At 46.6% G+C, this 22,324-nt stretch overlaps 1 protein-coding gene across 2 annotated transcripts in view; it reads right to left on the bottom strand.

The window, feature by feature from the left end:
* Positions 1-22,324, bottom strand: part of LOC138447740 (complement C3-like) — a 2,843,165-nt gene that overhangs the window by 489,923 nt on the left and 2,330,918 nt on the right. For both annotated transcript variants that reach the window (XM_069604045.1, XM_069604046.1), the window contains exon 38: positions 15,023-15,109. In XM_069604045.1, the coding sequence (XP_069460146.1) occupies positions 15,023-15,109 (87 nt within the window). The remainder of the gene's footprint in view (positions 1-15,022; positions 15,110-22,324) is intronic.

Below are 22,324 nucleotides of genomic sequence, written 5' to 3'. Positions count from 1 at the left end.
TGGGTGGGCTTTTGACTACTCGGAATGAACTTGCGTGGGATTCACAGGAGGTTGCGTACCTTAAAAGGGTGGGCGTCCATGTCCTCTAGGTAGGTCCAGTAGGTTCCCATGCCCTCTTTCATATGTTCCAGAAGGACGCACAATTGGGAGGCACGGTAGTAGAGGAGAAAATCTGATAACCCAAAGCCCCCCTCCTCCCTGGGTAGTGTTAGAGTAGGCCTCCCAGTCCTCAGGGTTTTTCCCTGCCATATAAAGTCTCGCACTGCTTTCTGTAGTTTCCGGAAGGTTTGGTCAGGGACACATGTTGGAAGTGCTGTGAAAAGGTACAGCAGCATCGGCAGGATATTCATCTTTACCGCCGTCATGCGACCATACCATGACAGGATCATCCCACCCCATCTTTTCAGATCTGCTGTAATCCCTACCATTGCGGGGCCGTAGTTGGTCGGGGCTAGCCCTGAGAAGCTTGTAGACTTTAAGGCACTCACACCTTAAACCGACGTTTTGCCAAGCTTGTAGATCGGTCCCAATGCAGTTCAGGAACCTCCCGACGTCCTCCCCCTGGTCCCCACGACTGAGGCCCAGGAACAGCGAGATCTGCAGGAACTGCCAGGAAAAATTTCCTCAGCTACAGACTTTCTTCATTATCAAGGTGCTGTGCAAACGCGGTTGAGAAATATTCTCTGCCGTGCTGAAAGTTTGTGAAACTTTCCCAACTTTGGAGCCTTGTTCGCTCCTAATCCGACATATAACTCTTTTTCGTGCAAACTACTTCTAAGAACATTGGCAAAGACTTAACCGTTTACTACCAGAACTGTGCTATCCTATCCAAGACACTGATCCATTGACTTTGGCCCAGGCCTATTGAATTGAACTACCTCTTGTAGTGAACTGAAACTATTTGCCCTGCCTAAAAAAGTATTTGTGTTTAATTCTTATAACTTGTATCTTTTACTCCCATTTAAAGTTACTGAAGTGCCATTTTACTCTCACCTCTGGGGTGCCTAACTTGTTCAGAAACGTATTGGTTTGGTACTGGAGTGTATTATAGTGTGATATTGAGCTGCTTATTGCTAGTGGAATGTTTTCTAAATGACTGTGTAAATAAATTAATATTGTTTTACCAAGAAACCTTGAGTAAGTGTTTGTTTGAACCACTGTGACTGCAAGTCCTTAGTGTAACACCTTGTACTGCTCACATCACTCTTGAGATAAGCCTGGCTGCTTAGCCCTGCTACGACAAAGCTGTGTAGTACAGACTTATACCAAAGGTGAGATGGTGCTTACACCTGTAGTCTTAATTGTGTGTAGTGTTCCCAAAGGGTACTGCATGTAATTCTGCCTAACAACATACTCTGTATCTGCGTAACCTTAGGCTCTCCCCATCCAGTATTTAGCTATTCTTTGTGGTTTGTGTCTTTTTTTTAGGTACCCTCATTTGCGGTTACTATTGTACTGTGTTCTGTATCCTTCTAGTCTCTCTGCCACTCTCGTCGTCCCCTCTAACTGTGGATATTGTTGTACCATGATCTGTGTGCTTTTATGCCCTCTGTCACTCTCTATCTCCCCACCCCTTAACTGTGGGTACTGTTGTACTGTAATCTGTGTCCTTTAGGCTCTCTCCCACTTTCTAGGATCCCACCCCGCTGGGGTACCATTTTTACTGTTGAGTGTACCGGTTTCCCCTCCTGTGTGTTCCCCACTGTGTGACCACCCCCCTGCGCATCCTGCACTGCACGTTACGGGCTGTGCATCTTACCTCTCTCTTTTGCTCCCTCCTACTCCTACTTCCTCCTCACACTCTCTATGGTGCTTTCCATCTCCCCTATCTTCTCTAACTGCTACTCTATCTCCGATCCTATCCCTCTCACTAAGTCAGGAAGGAAGAAGTTTAATAGGGACATCCTGATACCTACTTTTTTAAAAATTATTTATTTTTAATTATATAAGTTGTTTTAATCAAGTTACCTTGATTTTTCAACAGATACAAATTAAAATTTCATAAAATCACAATATTCTTAAAATTTGTCGCAATTATACAATTAATAAACCATGAAAAGGACAAAAAAACATTAATATTAGACATACTTATTTTTAAAGGAACACACAAAATGAGCATAGAGTAGAGAAACATAATAAAGAAACACAATAAAAATACAAATAAAAATGATAACCAAGTTTTAATTGCAATTCATCCTGCATGATCATGTCATAAATGAGTAGAAAAAAATAGGCAGTCTCATTTCCATTAAGATCTGGAAAACAATCAATCATAATTTACTTTGAGTTCTAAATTTGCTCGTTAATTTCAAGCTATATAAGAAATTCAATATAGCATATCTTATCGCCTGCCTTGTGGAATGGAAAAATAACTCCCATAATTCATCGCCAGTAATAATAACATGATCTTGCATCAAAGGCTTGAAGTACACAATTCTCTGAGTGAGTAGAGATGGACAGTCAGTGCAAAGATGTGTCAATGTTTCTGTATCAGATTTACAAAAACGACAAGGCAGTTCACTCGCTGTAATTTGTTTGCGTTTGTATAACCATTCGTGGGTTGGCTAAATGTTTAGACGGTAGCGCAGGAAATCATCTCGTAACCGTGAGCTTGGAAACAATGTAAGATGCATGATATTGTGCACACGCTTCTCTTGTTAGTATCCAATCAAACTCCCACAAGCGTTTTTTGGCATTGTCTGGGTTATCTAATAGGAGTGTTGTTGATATACCTATTTCGTCAATGACTTCCTGCGCTTTCGTCCTCCAAATTGACGGGAATACATCTACTGATAAGAGGAGATAGTTCGCGATGATGTTTGACAGGCCAAAGTTATTAACACACATTATACATTTCCTGTAAAATGAACACATTTTCCACTTATAAGAGGCGTATAAGGACAGTAGCCCCAATTCATGCCTCAAAATACATATGGGTTGGGATAAGGGCTAGTTTAAGACTCGCTTCCAACAGCACCCCTCTATGGCGGCCCAATATTTGTATGATTTTTTCATGGTGGTCTCAGTTCCGTATGTTATAACAGGGATGAACTTATGTTTGTAGTAGAATATTATTGGAAGTAAAGAAAACTTGCAGTATTTGGTCTTGATTAATTGTGCCTGAGATATTGCTGTTAGCACTTTTTGCTTGATGCGATGTTCATCGGCATTGCAACTCGGGTTATGTGTGACATAGGTACCCAGATATATATACGATGACACTGTATCCAAAATTGTCAATTGTAATGGTCACCGGTGGGTGGTACATCGCTGAGTTGGTGTGCCGAATTGAATTACCTTTGTTTTCGCTATGTTAACAGTTATACAGTTTGACACCGAATATCTATCTAGGATTTTTAATAGGGCGCCAAGACCATTTGGGGTCTTCGAGAACAACACCATGTCATCTGCGTACAATAGGTATTTAATATGTACACTGTTGAGCCGTGGTGAGTCTGTAATGATGGATGTGAATTGTTGCCCTATGTCTGAGATAAAGAAATTAAACATTGCGGACGCTAATAAACAGCCCTGTTTTAGACCACGTGCAGTCTTTATTGGTTGTGATAGTAGGCCTTCATTACTTAGCCTAATTTGTATAGAGGTGTCTGAATGTAATTGGCTAACCCACTTCAGTATATACCAGGGGCAACCTTTGTCCATGAGTTTTTTTGTACAATAGCTCACGGGGAATGGCATCAAACGCCATACGAAAATCTATGAAAGCCATGTATAGGGCTTGTTTCCGTTGGCGAGCTTGAAGAATGATGGAATTTAGAGTGATTACATTAATTACGGTGACCAGGCCAGGAAGAAATCCTGTTTGGAACAGATCTCGGAGTTCATTGAAGTTTAGCCAGGAATTAAATTGGTTTAAAAACAGACGAGCAAATATTTTGCCAGGGCAATCAAGAAGGGCAATGGGGCGATAGGCTGTGGGGTCAGCTCTGTTGCCCTTCTTGAATATTGGAAGTATAATTGAACACTTCCATGAATTGGGTATTTCCCCCACAGCAAAAATATGTTTAAAGATTTTGGTGAGAATGGACATCCATTCGTGTGGATAATCCTTCAACATGCCATTATGAAGGCCAACAGGACCAACGGCTCGGGATCGACTGAGATTTTTAATACAGAGTAATATATCTGAACATTCCAGTGGAAAAGCATGTGATGTGATCCCACTCCGGAGATCCCAGGAAAGATCTGGAAATGGACAATGATAGAGATCTCTAAAATGCTCACACCACTTATCACTTGGAACGGCAGAGGTAGTTACTGCAGCCTGTGATCTTAGAGTGGCCACATTTAAACAGCTCCATATCCCACTTGCTGACTTAGTAATTATTTGCTTTAACATGTGTTCGCCATCTTTCTGGTATTGAAGGCACCTCTTGCTTTTCAACCAACTCCTGTAAGCAGCTTTTAGATGTCTTTTTGATTCTGTTCTTCTAGAGACTGGCTCATATTTTAGATTACGTAAGGCGAGTCTTAGGCTCGCCTTTTTTCGTTGGACTTCCGGGTCATAAACCTACTGATGTTTGTCCCTGATGCTTAAATCAGGCATTTTAATTTGCTTAAAGATTTGCATCATGTTGACATAACAACTTGGGACATTGGTTGATGCAGAGTTGAAGGATTCAGTCAGCATATGTTTATAATGATCTAATTTGTGGGATTTCCACCGTAAGCGAGTGCCACTGTTATTCACAAAAAAAGAATGTGAGTGAGTATTTTTGTTCATGAGGTGTGGTTCAGAGGGAAACTTGAAGTGCATAATGAGCTGGTTGTGATCACTTGCACACAAAGGTGTTACACTCATAGAATGCACCTGAGACAGGAATTTTTCATTTACATAAATATAATCTATGATGGCCTGGCGCATGTGAGTCCTGGTTGGTCGGGCGGGCACATTACCAGGTACAGTGTCATTCACCATTACAAACCCCCTTTCTTGCATAATTTTACACCACATTTGTTCTTCATACGTTTGTTTACTATTACCAGCTGGTAAAATGTGCAGGTTTAGGTCACCCAGAATAATGGAGCAGGCAATGCTTCGATCCGCAATTATATTGTCTAAGTGCCATAACAAATGCATAATGAATAAATCATCTGATAAGTTTGGTCTGCTCCAATAAATATTGATGACAGCTATACTTCTGGTACCTCGAGTTAATTTTACAGCCTGAAAATAAGGGGAAGGGGATGGATATTTCACTGCGCTGAATCCGCTATCATGCTTGACGGCGAGTAGAAGGCTGCCAGATGGGCGTCCCATTGGTTTTTTAACAGCAAATGTTGAAATAACTGTATACGAGGCCCTGATTGGGGTAACCGTGAGCCACGTCTCCTGTAATACAACAATGTCAAACTGATTCAACTCGCTGCCCAAGGTGTTTAGGAGGTGGCTGTGGCCCCTGCAGATAAAAGTAACCATTTCTTCAACAAACTCTTGTTATGATTTTCCCCCATAGACCTGCACTCGTGCGGCAACTGACATTTAGGGAGGGATCATCATTTTAGGTGTGTCGCTTTGCTGTGATCGATATATCATTACTTGAGGTTTCTCGGGTAAATGACTGGTTAAATTGACATCCTGAGACAAAATGAAGCCTGAATCAACCAGAGTCATTCTGGCTTGCCAAAGTAAATTATATACTAGGCCCGAGCGTATATATATTTTGACTTCAGATAGATCATTTAAGGTTTGCAAATTCCACTAGTTCGAGATCAGTGGTAGTTAGGTCCTTCAACATTGGGACATCAGTACAGATGTTTAATATACTCGTTCTATTGAGAAGATATGTCGGAAATGGTGAGGCACGACACTTCAAGTTGAGGGAGTAAAGAGATGATTTGCTTGCGGCACGTGAATTCTGAGTGCCCACAGCTGCATTGTGTGTCTGGGTGTCCTGGGCAATATGTATATTCTGTCTCTGGCTCTGGTGTTCCTTTGTCATATCAGGACCTGGTAATAGAGAGCTCACGTCAGGAAATGTGGGAGTTATTAAAGTTCTACCACCCGATTTTCTGCCTGATATTCATGCAGATAAGAGTCGATGGAGGACTTAATAAATTCCCTCAATTCTTGCGTGGGGGCCATAGAGTGAGGCTTAAACTCTGCATATGGTTTGTGAGCAGTTGTGGGGTCCACGGCAGGGTTAGTTTGAATTTGGGACTGTGTTGAAATTTCGGCCTGGATTGGTTTAGCATGATCTATATGACTATCAATTGGAATTTGGCCATATAGGATTTGGGGAATCTTGTCGGTATCACATTTGCCAATTATGCCGTTGGCGGGCGTTGTAGTAACAGCCACTACGGGCTGGGTAGGCTCCACATGGGATGGAGAAGCTGTTTGTGGTGTAGAAGAAGAGTGTAGAGAATAGGCATTAATGGAGGCTCTTATCTCCTCTCGAAGTTGAGTGATGATTGCCTCAATATGATTCCCTGGGTCTGTATAAGATGTTGCAGAAATTGACGGTGCAATATGATCCGGGATATGGGTTACGAGAGTTATTGCTGGAGTATCTGAACCCGTGGGCTGTATCAGAGATGATGACAGGGTGTTGGTTGGAGGGGCTTGTTTGGATAAAGCCACTAGATCATCTAGTGGTTTGTATGGCATTATTGGCGGAGTCGTAATGACAGTTGTTTCCAGAGCAGGAGGTTCAGCGAGCTTCTCTGATCGGGACACTGTTTTGATGTATTTCCGTGGTTTATCTTTTGATTTGGGACAATGCATTTTTTGACTCGATTTTTTCACTTTCTTCCAGTCTTTCCTCGAGCGTTGGCGAGTTGCCAGTTTGTTTGTCGATGCCATCGTAAAGGGGACAAACAGCTCGAAGATGTTGGAAGGTCTCGTGATAGATGGTTTCGGACTTAACGTCGGTTCTGTCTCAGTGGACAACTGCTCGGTCCCAACGATGGGGGCCTGAGATTGCGTTGTATTTGGGGTATCAATAGACCCATGCATCAGAGTGGACTCTGTGCTCCCCTGTATTTTACTGTTGGCAGTTTGAAGTTGCTCATTATCTTGAAAAGGGTCTACGAAAGCTCCGGGCATTATGAGTTGAAGTTGAATTTCATTTGTAGCGATGTGGTTGTTGGCCACAAGAATAGTGTCCTTATTAAGACACTGTTCTAGAAGCTTTGTTTGATGAGACACCTTGTTGTCTAGCACCTCGTACAACTTTGCAATTGTCAGCAATGCAGTATTCATTGCACTCAGAGTATTGTTTAAAGCTGGGGCTTCGGGAAATGAAAAACGCTTTGTCTGAGTCTTGTGTATGAAAAACTCTGTGTCCTGATTGACTTCTTGAAATCTTGTGCGCCGTGGAGTCGGCGCTATGAATGACGGAGATTCGTCAATAGTTTGGTCATGGGATTTATTCAATACTGGCGATGATAAAAGGTTAGAATGGTTAGGTTGAGGGGAAGGAATACTTTTGACAGGTATGATTGTGACATCGGGTGCAAGATCTTCCTGTAACTGTATCAAGTCGCTGGTGTTTGAGCATATATATAATAAATCGGAGGTTGGAGAGGAGGAATTATTAGATTAATCCATGGAGTCCATAGCGTCTGACGCGACATCATACACTAATCGCAGCTGTTCATAGGCTTGGCGTAATTTTAGTTGGGCTGCAACGGAACACCGAATGGGTTCCTTGATTGTGGTCCAAGTGACCTCTAGTTGCATTACATTATTAGGGTGTATATCACTACTTGTACTGTTTCCCTGGGTGGGGGAGCCAGTAACGGGTACAATTGAATCCAGCTGGGCAATGGCCTGTATTTCTCCCGCTAAACAGGCCGACTCTAATGTTGTGTCGGTAACTTCGCTGGTGCAACAGACAATCGGTGGATTTTCAATAAGAGGCAAATTGGCCATGGCAGGAGGTTGATGGAGTTCGATTTGAACAGAGATTTTAGGTATAATCGTGTTAGGGTTACAGTCAGTCTCAGCAGACGGCAAAGCTAACAAAACGTCGGCGTCTGGGGCCACCGGAATAGAGGTTCTGCTGTCCTCTGGCGTCGGTACGTGTGCAATGACTGGTAGCTCTGTTTTTTCCATGGAAGACACATTGGTACAGTACAATCGACTATCAGTTGTGAGAGAGAGTGAACGCTGCAGTCTAGAACCGGCGGGGGTTACGAATGGCAAAACTGATTGCTTGAAGAGAGGGCGGGATATAGTTGCTCGTGATTGAGGCATAATGGTAGATTTCCCTGGAACAACACACGGCATGCCTGTTTTTATGGTGAATTTCTGGAGGACCATTGCGATCAAAGAAAGTAAAGTAACGCTTCCTTGGTAACACACACTATGAGCAGCCGGCCTACCTGGGTGCACACGTAAGCGTGAGAGCTACCTTCGCCGTGCGCTAGTTCGCTAGACAGCGAGACAGCAATCAAAACACTTCTACAAAGCACTTTCACAAATGCGCACGCAGAAATGCGCATGCACGGTGCTTTTGTTTCAGATCCAGGTGAAAGGGCGTGCAAAACGCTAAAAACAAACAGAGAAAATCACTATAATGGCCGTAACGGCTGATAGTGGCCAGTAGGGTTACTAATGGCTAATGGCAAAGTCAGTTGTTAATGTCCATGCAGCTCATACCCTCCAATCAGCTTGCAGTAAAAGTCCATGTGAGTTAATGGACAGCTTCAGCTCGCGCTTCGTGAATAGGTTGAACAATCCTTGGTCCGAATCCTCTGCAGCTGCGAGCAGCGAGACAGCAGTCAAAACACTTCTACAAAGCACTTTCACAAATATGCGCGCAGAAATGCGCATGCACAGTCATGCACAGTACTTTTGTTTCAGATCCGGGTGAAAGGGCGCGCAAAACGCCTCCAATCAGCTTGCAGTAAAAGTCTGTGTGAGTTGATGGACAGCTTCAGCTTGCGCTTCGTGAATAGGTTAAACAATCCTTGGTCTGAATCCTATGTAGCCGCGAGCAGCGAGACAGCAGTCAAAACACTTCCACAAAGCACTTTCACAAATGCGCACCTATCGCTGATACCTACATCAGTGCTGTCGTTCCATATCTATGGACCCCTCATATAGTCTATGTTCTCTCCTTCCTTTTTCCTCCTGTCCCATTAATGGTGGCCCTCGGTGGGAGTCCTCCTGGCCTCCTTCTACTCCACCAAGACCATCATTAATGTCTATCTATCAAGTCTCGGGAGGATAGCTCAGGGACAATGTGCTCGCCTAGGAAGCAAGACGACACAGAGAAACACAGGTTCGATCCCAAGGTCCGCGCTTGAAACCTCTGGGCATTAAGCGCATTTTAAATAACATATCATATCATGGCTGAATGGTACTGTCTTGGTCCAGTACCCTCAGCCCAATCGCCTCCTTTTCGAAAGGCACCTCCCGTGTCTTATAAGCTTCCTTCCTTCTCCTGCTGCTCCTACCAGCGCCTTTCTGGCTCTTCCACAAACTCTCTGGCACGCTCCTCATCCTGTCTGGCTACTTTGTGATCTCCTTCTACCTGCTTTGCCCACTTTCGGGCCCCTCTACCACCTCCACAGGGCGTACCTCAAGCCTGTACCTCTCCACAGAAGTCTTTCAAATGTGGCAACCAGCTCCATGTCACTACTCTCAACTCTCGCTCTGCTGTCAAACACTCCTGTGACATCTGCCGCCTCCTTGAAGAAATTGACCTGGATGTCCTTCCTCTCACTGAAGCATGGTTCACTGCCAGCTCTGCCACAAGTTTTGACACTCTCCTCCCTGATGGTTACAAGATCCTCTCCGAAACCAGAACCAATCGTCCCAGAGGTGGAGTAGCTCTGATCATTCTGGTGTGGGTCCCTGCTTCTTTCATTCCTATGCAGGCCTAGTCCTCCTTTGAATGCCTAGTCTGCAGGCTCTCTATCTCTCCTGGCCTCTCTCCGACTGTGGCCACCATCTACAGGTCACCTGGCTAGGTTGCCCTCTTCCTCTCAAAGTGGGCTGATCTCTCCTCTTCTCTTCTTGCCTCTACCTCTCATCTTCTCCTCTTCTGAGACCACAGCATCCACCTGGATGCTTCTTATCCCTCCTCGGGCATCTTCCACAACCTCTGCAACACTCTCTCTCTTTCCATTCTGCCCTCTGGTCCGACACACTCTGCCGGGCACCCCTTGGAAGTTCTCATCTACTCAGACATCGGTTCTCACACCCTCTCACCACTCCAATCTCTTGGATTGACCACTTTCTGCTCTCTTCTTACCTGAAGCTCTCTGTCCACCAGCGGAAGCCAAACCTAGCACTACCAGCTACATTCGCAGTCATTCAGCCCGTGAAGCGTGTGTCAGTGGAGGCCTTTGACGCTACTTTCTCTGCTCCTCCCACAACTGCGGCTGACTCACAATATGATATAGTTCTCTCTAACCTGCATCTTTCTAGCTCCAACACTCTGGATGTCCTTGCCCCTGTCATGAGAATCCACCTGAAGCCTAATTCCAAGTGCAACTCTGACCTTGCCATCTTGAAACGCATGTGTAAGGTGGCTGAGAGGAAGTGGAGAGAATCGGACACATCCTCTGACAAACTGGCCTGCTGCCTGCTCCAAAGTCAATACAGACTCTCAGTCCTGTCGAAGAAGAGAGCCCACATCCAAGCCCGTGTCTCTGCAGCCTCTAACAACACAGCCAAACTCTTTAGAATCTGTAAGGAGCTGGCCAATCCTTCTGCAGTCTCCACCTCTCCTGTTCCCTCCCAGGCCCTCTGTATGGCTCTGGTTTCTCACTTCACCACTAAAACACATCTCTCTCCTCTTCATCTCCCTCTTCCTTGTCTCCTCATTCTCTCCGACCACACCTGACAATGTTTCTAGACAAGTCTGATCTATGAAAGTGTTGTCCAAGCAGGTGCTCCCCTGCTCCTCCAGAACCATCAAGGTCCACATTGACACCCTTGCTCCAGTCTTGGCCGATTTCTGCAATTAATCTTTTGCCACTGGAACTTTCCCCTATCCTCTCAAGCACTCTCTTGTGCACCCCCTCCCGAGAGAGCCTTCTACCGATCCTTCATTTCCAGCAAACTACCGCCCAATCTCTATCACTACTTTCCTGGGCAAACTCCTGGAAAAGCTGACCATCTCTCTGCTTACTCTCCACACTGAATCTGTTAGTTGTCTGCATGACCATAAGTCTGGCTTCACAGCAGCCAGAGGCACGGAAACTGCTCTCCTAAACACCTGTGAAGATCTGCTCACTAATCTCGGTTCTAGCCTTCCTTCTGTCCTCATCCTCCTTGATCTTTCCTCTGCTTTTGAAACGGTCAAATCAAGCCATCCTGATCAATCATCGCCGTGAGAATCTGGGCATTACGGATTAGGCCCTAGCTTGGTTGACCTCCTTCCTCCCAGGTCGAACTTGGGTCCTTTCTCTCCACCACCTCTCTCTTCACATGGGTTGTCCCCAGGGCTCTAACCTCTCACCCTGGTTCATCATTGTCTACTTGACACCTTTGGCCCACCTTTTCTCCATCTACCTTCTCCTCTAACTTTCTGTGTTATGCGGATGACACTCAGCTCTCCTTCACGCTCCCCTCCGCCCCCATCTTCTCTCTCGCTCATTCCTGACTGTGTATCCGCGATTCAGGCGTGCTGTGCCACCAACGATCTCTGCCTTAATGCTAGTAAGAATGAGATCCTTCTCATTGGGACCCCTGCTCCTGCTTTCCCTCCCTCACTCTGGCCGCCCTCCTTGCACCCTCTTCCTACGCCTTCCTGTGAGGCAAAAACAATTGGTGTCATCTTCAACTCCACTCTCTCCTTCTCTCCTCACATCACAGACCTTGCCAAGAAGGCCAACTACCAGCTGTACCTCCTCAGAGGTAATTTTTCATTTCTCACTTTCCCCCAGAAGCTGCAATAGCCTGTTTCTCAATCTGCCTTCCTCTACTCGCCGCCCTCTGCAACTAATCCAGAACAGGACTGCAAGACTTGTCCTTGGGCTCAAGCCCAGGGACTGTATTTCTCCAGCCTTGACATTGCTCCACTGGCTCCCGGTGGCTGCAAGGATCAAGTTCAAGACCCTCTGCATTATACACAAGGCTTTCTGGGGACGAAGCCAGCACTACACCTGACTCTCTCTTCCTAAACACCTTCCTTCTCGAGCCCTTCGCTCAGCCATCCCAAACTCTGAGGGTCAGATGCTTCTCCAGGCAGAGTGTGGGGGGTAGATCTCTCTCCTCTGCAGGTGCCTCCCTCTGGAATGGCCTTTCTGTCCCTCTCGAACTTGATCCGGACCAACTGAAGTTCCGGAAGCAGCTCAAGACCTTCCTTTACACTTCTGCTTTCTCTCTCTCTCTCCCCTGCTGACCAGTTGCTTGGCTACCCTCAGAGTCTCAGTAGGTACCAGATTCCTCCACGATCAGTAGCCCCTGCACTTCTTCTGGGTCTACCGCACACTTAGGGGTTGTATCTGGAACCTTAAAGTTCCCTGCCTCCTTGCATTTACCCAGAGCAATGCTGACCTGATTGCACTTCCTCCTTCCCTCCCCCTGGCACTTCCACTCTCCCCCTCTCTGCACGATCTGAATGACACAAGGCCTAGTAAGATTGTTTGTGTTGTCCTCCCTCTGTCTTCCCTCCCTTGTTGTGTCGTGCTTAGAAACACTTGTGTACAGGCGTGTTATAAATGACTTATCATATCATATCGTATCATTAACTCTAAACCTTCCAGTCATCACCTCTTTTGCTTTGCTTAGTCACCCAGAGTGGGACAGAAATGCCCAGACGTGGGTCCTGTGCCTGCTGGGCCTAGAGACCCAAGCTACTCCTCACTGATGAGGCCCAATGAGGCCGAAACATGTCTACGGATGCTTGTGGTGTCGTGCAGAAGGGATGTGACTAAGCAGTTCGGGCTAGACTGCCCCTTTTGGGATGGGTCCAAGCCTTCTTTTCATATGGTTTTTGCTCTTTTGTAATGGCTTAGCAGGCAAAAAACGATGGTCTGGAGGTTTTCCCAGAGCAATGCCAGAGGTTAAGTTTATTCTAAACCTCCCATTCATCACCTCTTTTTTTTGATGGGTCACCCCGAGTGGGACGGGTATGCCCAGGCATGGGTCCGGTGCCTGCTCGGCCTAGAGACCCTAGCTTATCCTCACTGATGAGGTCCAACAAGGCCGAAACCTATATGTAGATACTTGTGGTACCTTGCAGACGGGATGTGGCTAAGCTGTTTGGCTGGACCAAGCCTGCTTTTCATATGGTGTTTCACCTTTTGTAATGGCTTGGGAGGCAAAGAACGATGGTCTGGAGGTTTTCCCAGAGCAATGCCATATTTTAAGATGAATTCTAAACCTACCAGTCATCACCTCTTTTGTTTTGTTTAGTCACCCTGAATGGGACGGGTATGCACAGACCTGGGTTCCGTGCATCATGGATCTCGAAACAAGGCTACTCCTCACTGATGAGGTAGAAACATGTCTAGGGATGCTCATATCATATCCTATCATTAATTCTAAACCTTCCAGTCATCACCTCTTTTGTTTTACTTAGTCACCCCAAGTGGGAGAGGAATGCCCAGACGTGGGTCCTGTGCCTGCTGGGCCTAGAGACCCAAGCTACTCCTCACTGATGTGGCCCAATTAGACAGAAACATGTCTGGGGATGCTTGTGGTGTCGTGCAGAAGGTATTTGACTAAGCAGTTTGGGCTGGACTGCCCCTTTTGGGGTGGGTCCAGCTTTATTTTCATAAGGTTTTTCCTCTTTTGTAATGGCTTGTTAGATGAAGCATGATGGTCTGAAGGGTTGCCCAGAGCAATGCCAGAGGTTAAGATTAATTCTAAACCTCCAATTCATCACCTCTTTTGTTTTGATGGGTCACCCCGAGTGGCACGGGTATGCCCAGACGTGGCTTCAGAGCCTGCTCGGCCTAGAGACCCTAGCTAATCCTCACTGATGAGGCCCAACAAGGCCGAAACATGTATGTAGATGCATGTGGTCTCGTGCAGAAGGGATGTGACTAAGCAGTTCGGGCTTGACTGCCCATTTTGGGGTGGGACCAAGCCTGCTTTGCATATGGTTTTCCCCTTTTGTAATGGATTGGCAGGCAAAGAACGAAGGTCTGGCGGTTTTCCCAGAGCAATGCCAGAGGTTAAGATTAATTCTAAACCTTCCATTCATCACCTCTTCCGTTTTGTTTAGTCCCCCCGAGTGGGACAGGTATGCCCAGACATGCATCCTGTGCCTGATGGGTGTAGAAACCAGGCTACTCCTCACTGATGAGGCAGAAACATGACTGGGGATGCTTGTTGTATCGTGCAGAAAGGATGTGACCAAGCAGTTCGGGCTGTACTGCCTCTTTTGGGATGGGACTAAGCCTGATTTGCATATGGTCTTTCCCCTTCTATAATGCCTTGGCAGGCAAAGAACGATGGTCTGGAGGGTTTCCCAAAGCAATGCCAGAGGTTAAGATTAATTCTAAACCTTTCAGTCATCATCTCTTTTGTTTTGCCAGGGCATTAGAGAGGGCACAATCGAGTTTTGCTAAAGTGGTATCAGGGTCAAAGGCTAGGAGGTCAAAGTCTAGTTAGAGTGGTATGAAGGTGTCAGAAAAGGCATCTGTCGTCACCCGCTTCATGGGTCTAAGGATAAGCTACTATACTTGGGCAAGAGGGTGGGCGTGCGCCCCAGACAGTTTGGCCAAAAGCACAGTGAGCAGGGAGTGCTCGGTCCAAGGCAACACAGTGATATGGATGTACTAAAAGGATAGATGGGTTGCTTATGTTTCCATGAGAGGGCATGCAGCCAAGCAGTTCTGTCTGGACCGCTTATTTGGGAGGTACCGGCTCAATTAAAACTGTTTTTCAAACTCATGTATTTCTGAGAACCCTCAAAATACTTTTGAAAGCATCACTTGGTACCGTCTGCGAAAAATGTATGGTGGCTTGTATGGTGGCCCCTATCACATCAAACTGTAAAAGTACTTGCATGTTTTTTCCTCTGCAACATCACGTTTTTTATGTTGTGCCCGTCGCGGTTCTGACCAACTGTATGTCATCTGGCGCACTCACCATAGTCCACACCAACGTCACAAGCAGCTTTGTTGAGGATATCATTTGTTATGTTCTTTGCTGGCTCCTGCTGAACTGCGCAGCTTTCTGAAAGAGAAGAGATAAAATGAATGTGTCTGTCCACACCAACCTATGTTGTCTGTATGGCAGTGATTATGGGGCCAATAAAAGAGTTCTGACTTCAATTCAGGGTTAATTTATGTTCAGTATATCATTTAAGATAAAACATTCGGGCCACACACTGTTGCCAAAAACGTTGTGATCATTTTAACTTCTGACTGGTCACTAGTAGACCGAGAGCAAGTGTGAGTCCGCATCTGATAAAATCTCACACAGCCGCCAGAAGTCTATGTATCCAACATGGAAAAATCCACATTACAGCTAATTTCCATCAAACCTCACTTGGAGGTTTTTCCAAAAATGTATGAGAGGAAAGCATGTGAGAAAGTAATGGAGAGAAAGCATATCTCCTGTGTTAGGTTAGCATCACAGCTTAGTTGCCTATGATGCCATTGGGACTCAGGAAACCAGTGGATCATGCACTTGTCACTGCAGAGTGAGCCAGGGGAATACAAAATAAGTAGGGGATATCAACTCACTGTCAACTTCAGAGATATGAGTTTCTTATTCTGCACCTCACAAATTAAAAAAAGCATTTGTATAGCAAAACAGTCTGGCTTTTCTTTGGTAAGTGTGAATAAATAACTGAGTGGTGGCAAATGGTTGGTTGGGTGCTTGCTGAATGGACAAGTTGTCAAAACGCTGGTCAGATAGCACAGCGAGTAGAGCGCTCGCTTTGAAATCCGCGCAGAGCTGGCTGACGCAGCTCTGAATCCCGGCAGGGCCAAACTCAGCCTTTCATCCTTCCGAGGTCGCTAAATGAGCACCACACACCGTGGGAAATAAGCAGCGCTCAGATACCTGAGGGTTCGTAGCGCTATATAAATGCACAAACAAACAAAAGAGGAAATATGGGCGGAAGGATGAGTGGAAGAATATGGTTTTGTGGGTGGATATGGCTGTATTGTGGCAGGGTCGATGAGTGAGTTAATATGCATGAATAGGTAGATTGATGATTGGGTAAAGAGGCAGATAGTGGTATGTTAAGAGAGTGCACATATCATTTGGAAAGATGAGAGAGAAAGTAGGAGTGCAAAGAAAGGTGAAATTGAGAAACTATGTGATGAGGTTGCATGCAAAGGTGCTCCTGTGAGGTTTCAAGCAAGTGAGAGAGAACAGAGTTGGGAGACAGATGGAGAGAGAGAGAGAGAGCGAGAGAGTGAGAACAGAGTAAGCGTGAGGAAAGGCAGTGAGAGTTGGGAGAGAGAAGAGTGGGAGGAAGGTGAGAGAAATGGTACTTGCATGGCTGCAGAAGGGCGGCATGAGGGAGAGGCTGAAAGCAGGACGGTAAGAGAGCAAGGGTGTGAGAGGAAGAATGGTGGAAAATGTAGGGGTGCTATGAAACATGAGCGGTGTGATGAGGGTGCATGCAAGGGTACTAGTGAGGGGTTTCAAGTGTGATGGTGCGAGTGAGAAGATAGGAGATCGTAGGCAGAGAGAAGATATGAGGCGAGAAATCGTGAGACGAGAGTTTGAGGAGAGAGAGAGAGAGACAGTGTGTGATGTGTGAGAGACGAGTGTGAGGATAGCGAGAGAGATGGTACTAGCAAGGGTGAAGGAGAGGAGATTGCAGACAAGAAGCTGAAAGCAGGATGGTAGGAGAACAGGGGCGTGAGAGGAAGGATGCTAGAAAAGGTCAGGGTGCAAAGAAAGGTGAGAGCGAGATAGGTGTGATGAGGATGCATGCAACGGTGTTAATGAGAGAGCGACAGACTGAGGGCGCTAGTGAGAGAGGGGAAAGATGGAGACAGACAGGGAGAGAGATGTGAGTAGAGTAAGAGTATGAGAAGAGAGTGAGTGTGAGGAAGGAGAGAGAAGAGTGTGAGCAAAGGGTATTACCCAAATTGTTCGAACACAATTGTTCGAATTATATAATTGACCGAATTATAGGGGTCCGAATTGACCTTTTGCACAATTGACCGTTTATTTTATATATATATATATGTATATATTTTGGGTTGGTTATTTACATATATATATATATATATATATATATATGTAAGGGGTTTGGGTTGGGGCTGCAGTGGTTTTTGCATTGGGTTGGGGGTTGAGAGGGGTTTCCCCCGCATATATGTACTAATTGACCTTTAAAATTCGGTCAATTGTGCAAAAGGTCAATTGTCATTCGGACAATTGTAATTCGGTCAAATCGTATACAACCGAGCAAAGTGCGAGAGATGTGTTAGAATGGATATATAAACTCTGGCTTGATGGACAGAGTTTAGGAGGTCACCCTTGTTATAGTTAACAGGGAGCAACTTCTGGGAGTTTAGCCAAACCAATCAAGGTAGCATGGAGAGAGACCAAGGCTAAATCCCAGGAGATGTGAGTGGGGTGAGGGTCCACAATGAGTCCGCACAGTAAATGCAAGGATTACACTTAGACAGTTAGTTATAAAGATAACATATTTATTATAGGCCACATGAACAATGACTAATGGCAAGTAATATTATCACACAATGCTAAACACTGTAAAACATATATACAGTGAGAGGAACCTGAGGGCGTCCTCACTTGCGGAAAGTATTCCCTAGTATTCTCTGCTCATTTGGCCGGGGAAAGGCCATCACTTTTGGGATCATGCCCCTGGAGGTGGATATTCAAGGGAGGATCACCTGAGTGGAGAAGATTTGGAGTGAGGGGAGAGGACGTCCTTGGGTGAGGCATGGTATCCCCCATTCCCTTTTCACAATGAACCTTTGGTCCCGACTGTCTTCGTAGGCTATTGCCAAACCTTCCCCTCCTCTTCCTCTCAAGTGACCCTCCAAAATGCCAATATTTTACTAGAACGAGGAAGAAAGCCACAAGAAGGGCAACTCCTCAGGTGGGCTGGACACATATACATCAGCCCCCTCTTATTAATATAAAGAGATATCAGGGCAATACCAACACGAGGAAGAAGCAAACAGGAGTAATGCACACTCCCATTTATTCCAACCACTCTGGTACTGAGACGAGGAAGAGGGCTGTGGAGGAGTACTGTTGTAAAGGTCAGGCATGTACAGTTAATTGGCCTGATTATGGTAAGGCAACTAGAATGAAGTACTTAAATCTAATACCATTTAACAGGTCCAAGGTTTATAAAAGGAGTGACCGCCCAGCAACTGGGGAGAACCATCCTGGTGTGAGCCATCCAGGAGAGAACGCGGCATGCAGATGAAGAGCGGGTGAAAGAGGAACCGGCTGGAGCAAAGTAGGGTTGAGCAGGAGTGCAGAACAGTCACTGCGGCCAGCCCAGGCCGTGCAAGGGTCAAGAGGCCTGCTGTCCCCTTTCAACAAGGTCCACAGAAGGAGCTGTGCAACACCGAACGCTCTCAACCCCAACAGGCCACTGGTAGTCTTGGCTAGAGAAGAGCAGGGCTACGCGCATCTGAAACTAAGGACGGTGAGCGCTGTTTGCAGGTGCTCATGCGAGGAACAGGTGGTGCTGAAGGAAGCAGAAAAGCCGAATCGAGAGGACACAAGAACTATATCCGACCGGTGAGTGTAAGAGAAGGGAACACCCAGACCTGGGCGCTCCGGGGCTGGAAAGAAGCATATTGTCATAGCGAACAAACTAAGAATTATTACCATTGCAATGCAACATTGAATCCAATGTAATTGAACGCCAAACAAGCTCCTTTATTGGCATAAGTACTTTTATTTTTTATTTTTTTATTAATGTTTATTGGTTTCACAAATTAAAACCTTTTACATTCTCAACATCTTAACTTCTCACAGAGGGGTTTCCATTACATTAATAACATCCAAGTGTTTCAAACTTCATAAGATTGTCACATGAAATAAAGACATTGGGCCTCATTAGACGTTGAGCGGTAAGAATTGCAAATTACCGGCATGGCGCTACGCTATTAACTTGTCCGCCCTTGCAAGATGGCACTAATAGCGTACCATTATGAGTACGCGGACACGAGCATAGCGCCATGCCGGTAATGACCCTACTGCCATGCCTCTAAAGTTCCCAAAAAGTCCCTTACCGGCTTAGACGAAAGTGCAGATATCACCTTCGCCCTCACGCTACATGCAAATAGCGGTCACCGCTAATAGCGGTGACCGTTAAATTGCGGAACCGGAAAAAGCGTCATCGCACAGGAACGGGAAGGAGCACGGCGGCCATCTTTAAAAACAAAATCCATTGCCATCCTCTGCTCCCTGGACCTGTTTTGAGTAGTTTGCAATTGGAAATCCACAGGGACACCCTCGACATGCTAAGGCTGTTAAAAAAACCACGGATCGGCAGCGCAAGGAAAAGTTTACCACGGAGGAGCTAATAATGCTCACACAGACCCTTGCTGCTAATGCTGCTGTGGTCTTTTCGAGCGACATGCGTCGGGAGACCCTTGTACGAAAGAAGGCAATCTAGGCAGAGGTTGCCTTGAAAGTGAGTGCTGTGGGCACCACCACCCGCAACGTGCGTGAGTGCAGAAAGCGGTGGGATGATCTCCGCCTCCGGGTCAGAAGCATCCTGTCTGCAAACCACAACATTGCCACAGCAGGTGAATCTGGTTCGCCCATTAAATTAAAGGAGTGGGAAGAGACCTGCGCCAACCTCATTGGAGTGGAATCAATAGAGGGAGTCAGGACAATGGAGCATGGCGTGGCAACCACTTCAGATGGAGGTGAGTGTACACATGAAAGTATGCACTGTGAATCTTCAGGTCCCCCCAAATGTGAGCCCATATTCACCTCATGGATGCCCAAACATCCACACATGCATACAACCCTGGCCATGTCAGTGTCAAACCCAAACACACAGACATGCACACATCACCAGAGACAAGTGCCACACACAACCATGCATGGATGAGCCACTGAACTGACACATCACCTGCATCCTTACCAATGAATTTCAAATGCCCACAACTGCATTATTAACATATACTGCATTAAGTACATAGAACAGTAACCAATGCCATCCCCCTCTTTGTCCCCGACAGGCTCACATACAGACACTGAGGATACTGGCACTGCATCTCAGGCACCCCGTGCGAGTAAGAAATCAAGGGCACAGGACACAGAGGACACCCCCACGACATCAAGGGGCAAAGGTAGAAGAGTCCACATGCAGAGTGGCAAACATCGGTGGAGCACCACTGCCAAGATGCAACTGTCCACACCACCAACAACTGCCCCACCTCCTGAGGTGAACCCACCACCACAGATCCCAGCCACGGAGGGCCCACCCTCAGCTGCAACTAGTTCCACAGGAGAGGCGGCAATGTGGAGGATACGACAGATTTCCACATGGAGATGCACACCCCAACCCCCCCTGGAACCCCTGACCCATCACCACAGCAGACACCTGGGTCCAGTGTCCCTGGCGAGGACAACATGGGAGGTTTCAGTAGCCCACCGGTGGCTTCACCTGTTGTCCTGGTTGCATCAGAAGGCGCAGCAGCCACACCACCAGAACGCAACAGTGCCCTCGACCTGGCCAGCATCAGCCAGCACCAAGAGGACATAACTGTGCTGGTTGGGCAGCATGTGGAGGAGGCTGCCTGTCTCAGGGCAGAGATTACCGATACAGCTAGGCACTCCAGGGAGGCGATGGAGGCCTGTACAAACAGGCTGTGTGGGGAGATTGTGCAACTTAGGGTGGTCCTCACACGGATAGCGGACGCAATGGACCGCCAGTTCCCACCACCACCAGGACAGTCAGCCACTTCCTCATCCGCCAGTTCGAGGCAGACATGCCCCCTCCGCCACTCCTCACGCACCACCAGGCGCACGTCTAGCCAGCCTCCTAATGCTGGTGGTGGCAATGGCAAATAGGGAATGCATGGTCAAGCTTCCACCTGTATAGCTTGACGACAACAATGTGCCAGACACATAAGGAACTGTTGTGGGGGGTGGGGGAAAGGGTGTTTTTGGGCTGTTGTGGGGGTTGGGGGGAAGGGTGTTTTTGGTCTGTTGTGGGGGGTGGGGGAGGATGGTGGGATGTTTGGGGACATGCACTCTTACATCTTTACATTTCTTAATACACTGGTGTTTGATCCATACACAGGCTTTGACTTCTTCATTGTGTATGTGTACTTTATTGGCGACATGATCCATTGTGCGCTTCCAAACAGACACCAGTGCATTACTACCCATATCCATTCCTACAAAAAGAAAAAATTTAACTCAGAATATTTGGTTGAACAGATGCTGTCTCACAGCACGTCCCTTCTGGCCATCCCATTTTGCATGACCTGCATCCCCGTCAACTCCGTCCTCATCACCATCATCATCCTCATCAGGTGCTTCTATTTCTACGTCAGGGGGCAGTGGCACATTCCGTCTGATACACATATTGTGCAGCATGACACATGCCATGGTGATCTTGGCCACCTTCTCATGGCCATACAGGAGAGGGCCACCAGACCTGCTAATGCACCTAAGGCGTGTTTTCAAAAGGCCAAAAGTCTGCTCGATCACAACGCAGGTACGGGTATGTGCACGATTGTAGTCCGCTTCGTGCCTGTTCTGTGGGTTCCGTACAGGGGTAAGCAGCCACCTCTTCAGGGGATAGCCAGCATCACCTGTATGGGGGGACAAATGGGGTCTGGTTACTGTTCACCTCAAGAGCGGCCTGTTCATATCACACAAATTGACTTTGCATTGTGATTGAAGTCCACAATTAACAGCATGCATGCAGACGATCTGTGTGACTGCAATGTGCAAAGTTGAACTCGACCCTGCAAGTGAACATGCCCCATTGATACCTCCTAAAGTAATTGACATGTCCTGGATGAAGCCCGATCTTATGTGTCCCTGGGCCCAGGCAGAATTGGTACCACACTGCTAGTGTACTGCCATTCAAACATTTATGTTGCCATGCTGAGAGGCATCACTTCAGTGGTGCTATAGGTCCGTGGTACAATGCTATGGGTAGGGGTGATCCATTTGCATGCACTCAAGGGCACATTGCATTATTGTGGTTGTGCAGCGCTGATTCTGTATGACTGCCTCGACGGCATGTAGGAGACTTGTGTATTTTGTGGCGTGGAATGTTGTGCGATGTGGATGGATGTTTAATGTTTCTAGACCTAGATTTTTCGCTATGTTGTGTAGGTTATACTTGCATGTCGGTTCATCTCAGGTAGATTGCGGCCTTCCCAGATGGACATTGGTGTACATGTGTATGTGCATTTGTCCTATGGACGACAAGCTACACCCAGTTGGAGTATGTATCTCCCCCCC

The sequence above is a fragment of the Ambystoma mexicanum genome, chromosome 3q (genome assembly GCF_040938575.1).
Source record: "Ambystoma mexicanum isolate Mex_15411 chromosome 3q, UKY_AmexF1_1, whole genome shotgun sequence".
Lineage (NCBI taxonomy): Eukaryota > Metazoa > Chordata > Amphibia > Caudata > Ambystomatidae > Ambystoma > Ambystoma mexicanum.
Note: the sequence above shows the minus strand (reverse complement) of the source record. Positions and strands in the feature narration are given on the sequence as shown.